Genomic DNA, 13,742 nt, shown 5'->3' with positions numbered 1-13,742 from the left:
CAAAATTCAAAAGGCAGTAAGGCACATTTCCGCAAGTTTTTGCTTACCATTTCACACACATCTATGGGCTTTTATGAAGATTATACGTTTATATTCGTAGCTACATCCATCGTAACAAGAAATATATGACAATGGTGGTCATGTCTGTGAGTCAAAGTTTCAAAATATTTTTTTGCGTGCAATGGGGTATTCAAACTTACACCGCAAGTGGAAATAATTTAGATGTCAGGAACTCGGTTCCTTACCACTGTGAGCTAACTGTCCTGGGCTCGGTTTCCCAAAAGCATTTTAAGGCTAAGTTCATCGTTAGAACCTTAGTAGGAGCATCGTTAAATATCCGAGCTGTTTCCTAAAACCATTGTTATTAACATCACACTTAAACGCGTGTAATCTAACACCAGCCTCAGACCACTCATAGAACAGCTAAGTGCGTTGTTAGAGGCTTTTCGCCCTCACGCGTCACTTTATAAAGAGAAGATCTCCAGTAAACAATCACAGTGTTTATCAGTCTCTCCATGACGGCCTATAACTTCACAATGAAGTTGAATACATTTTATTGTCAGCGGGGGCGAATTTCATGTTGATTCAATTGAGTTTTATTTGGCTATTTGGCTACTGTCAAATTTTTGCCTCAATATATTTCATAATGAACGAAGCTACTCAGTGCCACGTATGTCTTCACTTGGGTCATACACCTAACATGTGCAATGATCTGCCAAATCTTGATTTAGTGCATTATTATAGGGTAAGCATTAGAATAAGCCGCTTCAATATTTACAGCCATAGAGTGCCTTGCAAAAGTATTCATCCCCCTTGGCGTTTTTTCCTATTTTGTTGCATTACAACCTGTAATTTAAATGGATTTTTATTTGGATTTCATGTCATGGACATACACAAAATAGTCCAAATTGGTGAAGTGAAATGAAAAAAATAACTTGTTTCAAAAATTCTAAAAAAATTAATAACGGAAAAGTGGTGCGTGCATATGTATTCACCCCCTTTGCTATGAAGCCCCTAAATAAGATCTGGTGCAACCAATTACCTTCAGAAGTCACATAATTAGTTAAATAAAGTCCACCTGTGTGCAATCTAAGTGTCACATGATCTGTCACATGATCTCAGTATATATACACACACCTGTTCTGAAAGGCCCCAGAGTCTGCAACACCACTAAGCAAGGGCAAGGGGCACCACCAAGCAAGCAGCACCATGAAGACCAAGGAGCTCTCCAAACAGGTCAGGGACAAAGTTGTGGAGAAGTACAGATCAGGGTTGGGTTATAAAAAAAATAATCTGAAACTTTGAACATCCCACGGAGCACCATTAAATCCATTATAAAAAAATTGAAAGAATATGGCACCAAAACAAACCTGCCAAGAGAGGGCCGCCCACCAAACCTCACAGACCAGGCAAGGAGGGCATTAATCAGAGAGGCAACAAAGAGACCAAAGATAACCCTGAAGGAGCTGTAAAGCTCCACAGTGGAGATTGGAGTATCTGTCCATAGGACCACTTTAAGCCGTACACTCCACAGAGCTGGGCTTTATTGGAGAGTGGCCAGAAAAAAGCCATTGCTTAAAGAAAAAAATAAGCAAACACGTTTGTTGTTCGCCAAAAGGCATGTGGAAGACTCCCCAAACATATGGAAGAAGGTACTCTGGTCAGATGAGACTATAATTGAGCTTTTTGGCCATTGAGGAAAACGCTATGTCTTACGCAAACCCAACACCTCTCATCACCCCGAAAACACCATCCCCACAGTGAAGCATGGTGGTGGCAGCATCATGCTGTGGGGATGTTTTTTATCGGCAGGGACTGAGAAACTGCTCAGAATTGAAGGAATGATGGATGGCGCTAAATACAGGGAAATTCTTGAGGGAAACATGTTTCAGTCTTCCAGAGATTTGAGACTGGGACGGAGGTTCACCTTCCAGCAGGACAATGACCCTAAGCATACTGCTAAAGCAACACTCAAGTGGTTTAAGGGGAAACATTGAAATGTATTGGAATGGCCTAGTCAAAGCCCAGGCCTCAATCAAATTGAGAATCTGTGGTATGACTTAAAGATTGCTGTACAGCAGCAGAACCCATCCAACTTGAAGGAGCTGGAGCAGTTTTGCCTTGAAGAATGGGCAAAAATCCCAGTGACTAGATGTGCCAAGCTTATAGAGACATACCCCAAGACACTTGCAGCTGTAATTGCTGCAAAAAGGTGGCTATACAAAGTATTGACTTTTGGGGGGGTGGGGGGGGGGGGGGGGGAATAGTTATGCACGCTCAAGTTCTGTTTTTTTGTCATATTTCCTGTTTGTTTCACAATAAAAAATATGTTTCATCTTCAAAGTGGTAGGCATGTTGTGTAAATCAAATGATACAGACCCCCCAAAAAATGTATTTTAATTCCAGGTTGTAAGGCAACAAAATAGGAAAAATGCCAAGGGGAGTGAATACTTTCCCAAGCCACTGTAGGTGATAATCTCTCTCTAGGAGCTGATCCGTCGTCAGTATTGTGGAATAATTATAATGTTAAGGTAAGATTTGAAAGGAGAAAGCTGACCAGAGAGCACCGCCGCCTTTCTTTTCTTCCTATCAGTATCGACAAATGCCTCAACGACACACTTAGCAAAAGTTCTCTCTGCGTGGTGTTTTGGGAAACGCATATTTGGCCGTTATAGGAAAGATGCATCGTTAAAAAACACTCGAAAGCCTAAATTTCATCGCTAAAGGGAAAACTGGCCTAGAGCCATATTTGCTTGTGGTGCACAATTTAATTATCAGTGTGCCAGTGGACATCTAATAAAAAATACTTTAGTGAGAAAGTGTTGGGATCAGGTATGACTACGTTTACCACCCCCAAAATGACTATTTATGAGCAATTCCCCAAAACCCACAACTTCTCACCTCAACACTTTATTTATTTGAAGAGGTTGGGCAAAGGCTGAAATTGGGATTGAGTTACCCTTTAACCGCAACATTGTCTCTGTGGCCTCTATTAACCGTGCCATTAGGAAATGGTTGAAAAATGTAATCTATCCATCCATCCATATACAGTGCATACGGAAGGTATTCAGACCCCTTGACCTTTTCCACATTTTGTTACGTTTAAGCCTTATTCTAAAATTGATTAAATTGTTTATTTTTTTCTCATCAATCTACACACAATAACCCATAATAACAAAGCAAAAACAGGTTTTTAGAAATGTTAGCGAATTCATAAAAACCAACTTAAATATCACATTTACATTAGTATAGACCCTTTACCCAGTACTTTGTTGAGGCACCTTTGGCAGCGATTACAACCTCAAGTTTTCTTGGTTATGATGCTACAAGCTTGGCACACCTGTATTTGGGGAGTTTCTCCCATTCTTCTCTGCAGATCCTCTCAAGCTCTGTCAGGTTGGATGGGGAGTGTCACTGCACAGCTATTTTCAGGTCTCTCCAGAGATGTTTGTCCGGGCTCTGGCTGGGCAACTAAAGGACATTCAGCTCAGCTCTGTCATGTGCCTTTTACTGAGGAGTGGCTTTCGTCTGGCCACTCTACCATAAAGGCCTGATTGGTGGAGTGCTGCAGAGATGGTTGTCCTTCTAGATGGTTCTCCCATCTCCTAAAATGTCTAAAAACCGGTTTTCGCTTTGTCATAATGGGGTATTGTGTGTAGACTGATGAGGATTTGTTTTTATTTAATCAATTTTAGAATAAGGCTGTAACGTAACAAAATGTGGAAAAATTAAAAGTGTCTGAATACTTTCCGAATGCAATGTATAAATTGCACAACAATTTTATATTTATGGATTTAAGGTATTGCTCTCTTTATTCAACCTGCCCGCCACCCACCCACCCTTCATCCACACGATATTTAACAACCCTAAACCAGTCCACCCCGCTTATATAACTATGGGGACTGCGGATTATTAGTCAACCCGCGCATCACTATAAGGTAGTATTCTGGTATTCCAGTTTGCTGATGTCAGAAGAATTCATCATGAATCATAAATTCCGGCTAATTAATTCAGGCAAAAACAGGAAGGAATCTTTTCCCTCCTCACAGACAGGCTAGCTATTGGCAGATATATGGGAAAAATCTTCCCTCCGTATACCGGTAAGCATTTGCAGATAGGGAAGAATCTGCTCTACTCACGCAACAGCCCCTGAAAGAACTCCGTTGGGAAGGGCAATGTTGGACTTATTTCCAGCACAACAGAATTTCAGACAAACACACACACACACAGGGCCAGATAATCATACAGTACTACGCTCAAGAGCCCAGTCAGCCCAGCTTGTTGATAGAGGAGTTGGCTATAGAGCATACAGATCTGAGGCCAGGCTAGTAGGCAAACCCCTATCCAGAGTGGGAAAGGCCATCTAAGATGGTGGTTCGTCATTCCAGGGAGGTCTCTCTGCTGTTTGTGCAGAGTAAGTTTACCCGTCTCTGGACACCTTCCCTGCCCAATAATTGCTGAGAATATATCACTGTGGAGCATGGTGCTGTAGGAATCCAGACTGAATAATCCCCAATCCTCTCTGGCCTCTCGCGCCAGGCTCATTTTAGACTTAGGTATGTCCCTCTCTTTCTCCTCCAGTGAAAAGTATTACCATGGGCCAAGCAGTGGAGGAAAAGACAGCAGGGATGGGGTTATTCATTGCAAACCTGTCATCTTCAGATCGTAAATGATCTTGACTTAAGGTAGAGTAAGAACAAAGCAGTGAGCGTGGTTGTCGATTACGCAAATGCTGTACAGTGAACACGTGCCATTCTCTCTAGCCCTGTTAGGCCTAATAGTATTAGCCTGACCCAGGCAGAGGAGGAAAGGACAGGGATAGGGTGTAAACTATAAGCCTAAAAGCAAAGCTCTCCTTCTCAAAGACTTTGGATGCAGTAGAAAGGAAGGATTTGTGAGGTTACAAAAAATTCAGAAGTTCATGATCTTGAGTCTGTATTCGGATATGGCCTGAGAAAAAATTGATCTAAATATCTAGCCTTATATGACTGTGGGAAAGGAAGAATGACATAAGTTGTTGTATAATTCCTCCTAAAGGCAATGTGTAAAATACACTGGATCAACAAACCACTGATCAATGAAGCCCATCTACTGTATAAGCTTAAGGGGCCTGACACAGAGCCAAAGCCACGGACACAATACACCACTACAAGCTGCTAAAGGGTGATCGATGAGTAAGGGATAAACGCTGACGTCCTGTACATTACCTTGGAAAATATGGACGACGCAGTGCCTCGTCCCTTTGCGGAGTTCATATTTCCAAGGTAATGTACAGAACAGAGGCGTATATCCTGCTTATACCACAGTTGGCAAATAAAACAATACTAAAGCACAGTATAATTTTTTAAAAACATTTTTCATTTCTATAATTCATACTTCCGCATGTTTTGGTTGCTAGAGACTCGACCCAGTTGTTTGTTCGATTAGTTCTATATTTATGGACGCGACCCGGTTGTTCGTTCTACATGTTCCGTTGCCATGCTCGCTGGCAACGTTCTTATCCCTTGCTTATTAGCTAGCCAACTAGCTACGGCTAAAACAGTCACGACCTCTGCAGCCAGAATAACAGCAAAGTAGCTGCATTTGCTTAAGCTGTTTTCTATTGACATTCATTTGGATACATCAATAAAAATGAACTAACAATGCCCAATTTTGCATGGCATAACTAGAAAAGTTTGCCTTCTCATCAGGACACAACACTGTTCCTTACGAGGAGATCGCATTGCATATCAAACATTAAGCTAGAAGCTAGCTAAATTCTTTGTTGCTAGCAAACATGCCAATATGACAACCACATTTTTTAAAAATCAGTTGCTGAAAAAAACTGCTGGTCAAACTAGAAAATTGTGGGAGGATGACAGTGTCATGACTGCAACAGTAGGGACTGGAGAAATTCATGTTCATCACTCACCACGTTAGGTCATCAGATGCTCCAAAATAAATGTCTCTACAAAAACAAATCAGCTAGCTAGCTTAGTTTTTCATTTTTGGTACTGCGTTTACAATTTCAGTTTGTGTGGTTATTGGTTTAGCTTTCTGTAACTGTGTAGCAAGTACGGTCTGCATGTATAGGCGCATATTGCTTCAAGATTGCAAGGTGTCCTGATTTATTTTCCAACTGTCCATTATCTGGTTTTAATACCAATCAAAAACGAGTAATCAACAATGCTGTGGTATAAACGCATTTATGCATCTGATACCTCATCCTCATCTCCACTGCAAAGTCAAGCTGTGCTCAGCATCCCAAAGCTGCCAACCCTGGTCCCCCAATCAGAGCAGGTGTCCAGGTGGAGGGGAACATGTGCATCAGGGCTGACTAATAGAGCCCAGAGGAGCAGACTGAGGAACTATCAGGGGAAGTGATCCATTTTCAATGATCTTTGCTTGCCCACTAACACTGGGGCTTGCAGGCAGAAACACTACCCCGAGGGGTAATGAAAGGAGGAAGAGTGTGTGTCTGTGAGATCAGAGGAAGAGTGTGTGAGGTGAAAGGAGACAGGAGGGGGTGGGATGCTGTTATTGGTTAAGGTTTATCTGGGAGATCTAGAAAACAGCATGGGACATCTGTCTATTTCAAGTCTGTCAATGATCTAGAAAAGGGGTATTCAACTCTTACCCTACAGGTACAGAGCCTGCTGGTTTTCTGTTCTACCTGATAATTAATTGCACCCACCTGGTGTCCCAGGTCTAAATCCCTAATTAGAAGGTAAAAATGAAAAAACGCAGCGGAACTGGCTTCGAGGTCCATAGTTGAGTTTGAGGGATCTAGAAGATCTTAGGGTTGACTAAGAGCAAAGGAGTGATAGTGGACTCTTACAACAATGCAGTGAGTGAAGAGAACAAATTAGTGGCATATCAGTTACTGAATTTCAGAAATAACCGTTTAGGTGTACAGTATTTGAAAAACATTGGCCCTTTTCTAAAATGTTTCCTGGAAACCTCTAATGTTATAAAAGCTGTGGAGACAAATGGTTTAATTTTAGCCTTGAAAGACAAAGTTGCCTGCGTAAAACTAAATAATCTGATTATCACTTTGTATTACTAAACATATCTTCATAAACAATGGATTATTCGTAACTCATTGAATCAGACAGTTGCTGAAATTGCCTGTACTGTAGTAGCCTACTAAGTAAATAATGGGGCAAAGACAGAATGACTATATAACTGTGTGTTATATAAATAGGCCTACAGATCTGATAATGTGTTAGACTCTTTTTTTTTTTTTTTATATACTCTGAAAAATGAAAGCAATGTCAGAATTGGTGCAGCAGAGGAGGCCTAAATGCAGACATATTCAAACAAGATCAGAAAGTATTCCCATTTTAAAATGAAAGGAGAGGCTTACCGTAATGCAATCAAAAGAGCAATGATTTGCACTATCAACAACCCTGAAGGTCGGATATGAATCATAGGATTTCTAGTGTACAGTCAGGGCCTCAGAGAGAAAGTGGCATCCACAAGAGACTAACTAGGTATCAGTGGGACTCTGGTCTGCTCTCTTATGAGCAGTATACAGTTGAAGTCGGAAGTTTACATACACTTAGGTTGGAGTCATTAAAACTCATTTTCAACCACTCCATACATTTCTTGTTAACCAACTATAGTTTTGGCAAGTCGGTTAGGACATCTACTTTGTGCATGACACAAGTAATCTTTCCTACAATTGTTTACAGTCAGATTATTTCACTTATAATTCACTGTATCACAATTCCAGTGGGTTAGAAGTTTACATACACTAAGTTGACTGTGCCTTTAAACAGCTTGGAAAATTCCAGAAAATTATGTAATGGCTTAAGAAGCTACTGATAGGCTAATTGACATCGTTTGAGTCATTTGGAGGTGTACCTGTGGATGTATTTCAGACCTCAGAAAAAAAATTTGACCTCCCAAAGTCTGGTTCATCCTTGGGAGCAATTTCCAAATGCCTGAAGGTACCACGTTGATCTGTACAAACAATAGTACGCAAGTATAAACACCATGGGACCACACAGCCGTCATACCGCTCAGGAAGGAGACGCGTTCTGTCTCCTAGAGATGAACGTACTTTGGTGTGAAAAGTGCAAATCAATCCCAGAACAACAGCAAAGGACCTTATGAAGATGGAGGAAAAAGGTACAAAAGTATCTATATCCACAGTAAAACGAGTCCTATATCGACATAACCTGAAAGGCCGCTCAGCAAGGAAGAAGCCACTGCTCCAAAACCGCCATAAAAAAGCCAGACTACATTTACATTACATTTACGTCATTTTACAATGATCGTACTTTTTGGAGAAATGTCCTCTGGTCTGATGAAACAAAAATAGAACTGTTTGGCCATACTGACCATCGTTATGTTTGGAGGAAAAAGGGGGATACTTGCAAGCTGAAGAACACAATCCCAACGGTGAAGCACGGGGGTGGCAGCATAATACTGTGGGGGTGCTTTTCTGCTGGAGGGACTGGTGCACTTCGACTGGAAGTTGAATAAGTTAATGTGCTTTGAAAAGTGTGGGTATGTCTTAAGGAATTGATCTGCATTTTTGCTGTCGAAATGTAAGTCCTTCTATTGCACATCGAAGTGCACTACCATAATGTATCATTCATCAGTGAGATGGTAAAAATACTCATACTCCATTGTTTTCAAATATGCATGGCTATTGGCTATAATAGCACCATTCCTCAAAATGTAAAATGGTTCCACTTTCTTGACCACTTTACTTGGACAGTTTCACTTGGTAGTCTCAAATAAAAAGAATAAAGCAACATTGTTTCAAGTCGTGTTATACACAACACATTTACCTTCAGAGCGTATTTATCTCCACTTCCTTTTTGGAATATTTCAAATACTTTCCCATTCCTGCCCGTGCCAAGGATCTGATTTGAAACTTTGTAGTCGTCAATTATGGAATTCTTTTTTATTTTAAGAGGGTTGTGGGGTTTGACGAAAAATGGAGGAAAGTGAGCAGAGTTCAGATTTGGCGCTTGTTGTTGTTGCTGGTTCGGAAATGATGGTTGGTTCTGGTTTTGAGCATTCGACAACATTGTTCTGATTTGGTTTGAGAGCCCTGGTACACTGATGACAATTCAAAATTTTCTGCCGTGAAATCCTCCGTTAAAATACAAATCGTGGCTTCCTTAGTGGTTCGCTAAACGCTAGCTACCTTCTGATATGTGGTTGCACTAGCATGCTAACGATCTAGCTATAACTTCAACGGTGCCCTTAAAATAACTTTAGATAGATAGCCAAAGAGCTAGTTGCTCATGAACTGTCGCTTCATATTCGCAGATAGCAAAGTTATCTAGCGGCAAAGCTAAGTTGACTTGTTCCGACTCACTCACTGCCATTGAAGTCACCGCCAGAAAAAGTAGGATGGGTTATTTTTCGTGAAGCGGACGCCACAGATAGAACAATGAGACAGGTATTTCAGTGGATGTATAAATATGAAGCATCCGCTTGGCGTTTCCACTCATTACCTCAATTTGACCTGACTTGATTGTACAGTGTAATCAATGTACAGTATGTCCCTCAGAGGGCTTTTTTATTGCTTTTTATTCACTTCACCTCTTGAGCCAAAAAGGAACACTTGAACTTCTTATTCTATTGTAGCGATCCTCACTATATGAGCTACGTTACAATTCTCTCTCTCGCTCCAGTTAATGTCGCCTCTCTTACTGACACCTACCCATGAGCCGCCGCTCTTTCCATTTACCGTAACCAGCATCCTCACTCACTGAGCACCAACACCGGACGTCCATGGACGTTGAAAAGCAGTTCAGTCGTTTTTTGGTCCGGTCTGGACCGGCCTTGATTTCAAAATGGCAAAGGCTATACAGACACTCCTGATTGCAAAACACTATTTAATTTTAGAATTGGTTGAAGTTAGGGTAACGGTCAGTTTTAGATTTTGGTTAGTCTTTTTACAGGTCAAGAGTGTCCTTATAGCCTCTCCCTTACAAAGTAGAGTTTTGGGCATTGATTTGGCCCAAACATAGACGTCTATGATTGGTTCAGATTTGGTCTGGTCCAGACAGCACTGTACACTACAGTACGGTAACGTAAAGAATAGTAAAGTATAGTTCAGTACAGTCCCGTACAGTAGAGCTGAGTACATTACAGTACAGTAGTGCACAGTTTACCCACATATTATTTTTACCTCTACGTCACTGCTTTGTGTACCGATTCAGGATACATCACCATGAAGAGAATGACATTCATATCCATAATGATGCATTTCTGTGTAGTACTGATCAGAGACCTATGATGTAATACCATTACCATAATTCTGTTACCGGGTGTAAATCCACTTCACGTACTGTAGTTCAATAACCAAGAGATTTTTTCAAACTCAAGGTGGCATGTCATAGCTGACACCCCATTCTTTCTGCAGATATCTTTTAATCTAAATTCGGGGGGCAGAGATTTGTCATATAACAAACTGAGGGAGATTGTACTGTAATTCTATTACCAAACTTTGCATCTGCACAGTTCTTCCAGTAAATGTGTTTTTGTACAAATGTAACATTTTGAAATCAATACATTTTAAAGTGAAAAAACGGAGTCTCAGTGTAATTCCGTAACTGTGGAATTGACCTAATGCAAGTCAATGTCCTTATCATCCTCTTTGGTCAGCCAACATTTCATTGGAGCCAGGTTTCCTGATTAAATATCACAATACAATTCCCTAACCATGTCAAATTTTTCCAAAAACACACTTGGATACTTATGGTTGGTGTCAAATATTATATACGTGTGATTTTGCAAATATGGGCACTTTAAGCATTTCATATATTTTTTTTTATAGAATTTTATTGAAAAAAAACTTTTATCAACAGAACAACTTTTCTCATTTTGTCAGGAACCATAAACTGGTATTGGTTGTGACCATTTTATACGACAATACATGGATTTGACTCAGTTTTCCCAAAACATCTGCAGATGTAATTACCTTCACAACATAAAACATTTAATTTAATTTTATGACAAACACAATGGGTTTTTTGATTATTTGGTTTATCTATCTATAGAATCACAATAAGAAATAATTATTTGAATTCCTTAATCCATAAATATGGGCCTGTGCTGGCTGTGCTTGTATACCTGCACAGAGGCTACCATCAACAATGCAATTTCTTGTAATAAAAAGAAATATATATACAGTGAGGGAAAAAAGTATTTGATCCCCTGCTGATTTTGTGCGTTTGCCCACTGACAAAGAAATGATCAGTCTATAATTTTAATGGTAGGTTTATTTGAACAGTGAGATACAGAATAACAACAACAAAATCCAGAAAAACACATGTCAAAAATGTTATAAATTGATTTGCATTTTAATGAGGGAAATAAATATTTGACCCCCTCTCAATCAGAAAGATTTCTGGCTCCCAGATGTCTTTTATACAGGTAACGAGCTGAGATTAGGAGCACACTCTTAAAGGGAGTGCTCCTAATCTCAGTTTGTTACCTGTATAAAGACACCTGTCCACAGAAGCAATCAATCAATCAGATTCCAAACTCTCCACCATGGCCAAGACCAAAGAGCTCTCCAAGGATGTCAGGGACAATATTGTAGACCTACACAAGGCTGGAATGGGCTACAAGACCATCACCAAACAGCTTGGTGAGAAGGTGACAACAGTTGGTGCGATTATTCGCAAATGGAAGAAACACAAAAAAATGGTCAATCTCTCTCGGCCTGGGGCTCCATGCAAGATCTCACCTCGTGGAGTTGCAATGATCATGAGAACAGTGAGGAATCAGCCCAGAACTACACGGGAGGATCTTGTCAATGATCTCAAGGCAGCTGGGACCATAGTCACCAAGAAAACAATTGGTAACACACTACGCCGTGAAGGACAGAAATCCTGCAGCGCCTGCAAGGTCCCCCTGCTCAAGAAAGCACATATACAGGGCCATCTGAAGTTCGCCAATGACCATCTGAATGATTCAGAGGAGAACTGGGTGAAAGTGTTGTGGTCAGATGAGACCAAAATCAAGCTCTTTGGCATCAACTCAACTCGCCGTGTTTGGAGGAGGAGGAATGCTGCCTATGACCCCAAGAACACCATCCCCACCGTCAAACATGGAGGTGGAAACATTATGCTTTGGGGGTGTTTTTCTGCTAAGGGGACAGGACAACTTCACCGCATCAAAGGGACGATTGACGGGGCCATGTACCTTCAATTCCTGGGTGAGATCCTCCTTCCCTCAGCCAGGGCATTGATAAAGGGTCGTGAATGGATATTCCAGCATAACAATGACCCAAAACACACGGCCAAGGCCACAAAGGAGTGGCTCAAGAAGAAGCACATTAAGGTCCTGGAGTGGCCTAGCCAGTCTCCAGACCTTAATCCCATAGAAAATCTGTGGAAAGAGCTGAAGGTTCGAGTTGCCAAACGTCAGCCTCGAAACCATAATGACTTGGAGAAGATCTGCAAAGAGGAGTGGAACAAAATCCCTCCTGAGATGTGTGCAAACCTGGTGGCCAACTACAAGAAACGTCTGACCTCTGTGATTGCCAACAAGGGTTTTGCCACCAAGTACTAAGTCATGTTTTGCAGAGGGGTCAAATACTTATTTACCTCATTAAAATGCAAATCAATTGTTAACATTTTTGACATGCGTTTTTCTGGATTTTTGTTGTTGTTATTCTGTCTCTCACTGTTCAAATAAACATACCATTAAAATTATAGACTGATCATGTCTTTGTCAGTGGGCAAATATACAAAATCAGCAGGGGATCAAATACTTTTTTCCCTCACTGTATATACACTACCAGTCAAAAGTTTTAGAACACCTACTAATTCAAGGGTTTTTCTTATTTTTTTTTTTACTATTTTCTACATTGTAGAATAATAGTGATGACATCAAAACTATGAAATAACACATATGGAATCATGTAGTAACCAAAAAAGTGTTAAACAAATCAAAATATATTGTATATTTGAGATTCTTCAAATAGCCACCCTTTGCCTTGATGACAACTTTGCACACTCTTGGCATTATCTCAACCAGCTTCATGAGGTAGTCACCTCGATGCATTTCAATTAACAGGTGTGCCTTCTTAAAAGTTAATTTGTGGAATTTCTTTCCTTCTTTATGCTTTTGAGCCAATCAGTTGTGTTGTGACAAGCTAGGGGGGGTATACAGAAGATAGCCCTTTTTGGTAAAAGACCAAATCAAATCAAATTTGATTGGCCACATGCGCCGAATACAAAACGTGCCGACATTACAGTGAAATGCTTACTTACAGCCCTTAACCAACAGTGCATTTATTTTTTTATAAAAAGGTTAAATAAAACAGTGTTGAGAAAAAAAGAGCAGAAGTAAAATAAAATAACAGTAGGGAGGCTATATATACAGGGGGTTACCGGTGCAAAGTCATGTTGCAATTGTGGTGGGAACCATGAAGCCACGTCTTCCGAATGCCCGACAAGGGTGAAAGAGAATGAAGTGGCCAAAGTCAGGGTTGTCCAGAGCATTTCATATGCAGCAGCTGTTAAAAGGGTTGAGGATTTAAATGGTGCTCCTGAAGAGTCCATGGTGGTGGATAGGCCTTCACTGCAGGCTGCAGGGGTTGCCTTTCACCAGCAGGACCCTGATATTTTATTTTTGGCACTGCCAAGGTGGAGAGAAGGTCCAGGAAAATATATATTATTGTGGATGCGGCGGAGCGGTTCTTGGGACTGAAAGATTTCTCGGCGGAGGAATTACATTGAATATTGTCACAAGCCGTACCACCGTCTCAGGCCCTAGAGCCTGAT

The 13,742-nt window shown here is 40.7% G+C and overlaps 1 protein-coding gene across 1 annotated transcript in view; it reads right to left on the bottom strand.

The window, feature by feature from the left end:
* The window catches only part of LOC311147586 (MAP kinase-activated protein kinase 2-like), a gene marked incomplete at both ends in the record, with an annotated part of 32,252 nt that extends 23,229 nt beyond the window's left edge, over positions 1-9,023 (bottom strand). Inside the window, one exon of the mRNA XM_084184329.1 lies at positions 8,781-9,023. Coding sequence (XP_084040455.1) covers positions 8,781-9,023 — 243 coding nt within the window. The remainder of the gene's footprint in view (positions 1-8,780) is intronic.
* Positions 9,024-13,742: the final 4,719 nt, after the last annotated feature.

This window comes from Coregonus lavaretus, assembly GCF_964263955.1.
Source record: "Coregonus lavaretus genome assembly, chromosome: 20".
In the NCBI taxonomy this organism is placed as follows: Eukaryota; Metazoa; Chordata; class Actinopteri; order Salmoniformes; family Salmonidae; genus Coregonus; species Coregonus lavaretus.
The sequence above is the reverse complement of the archived record's forward strand: the minus strand, read 5'-3'. Positions and strand labels throughout refer to the sequence as shown.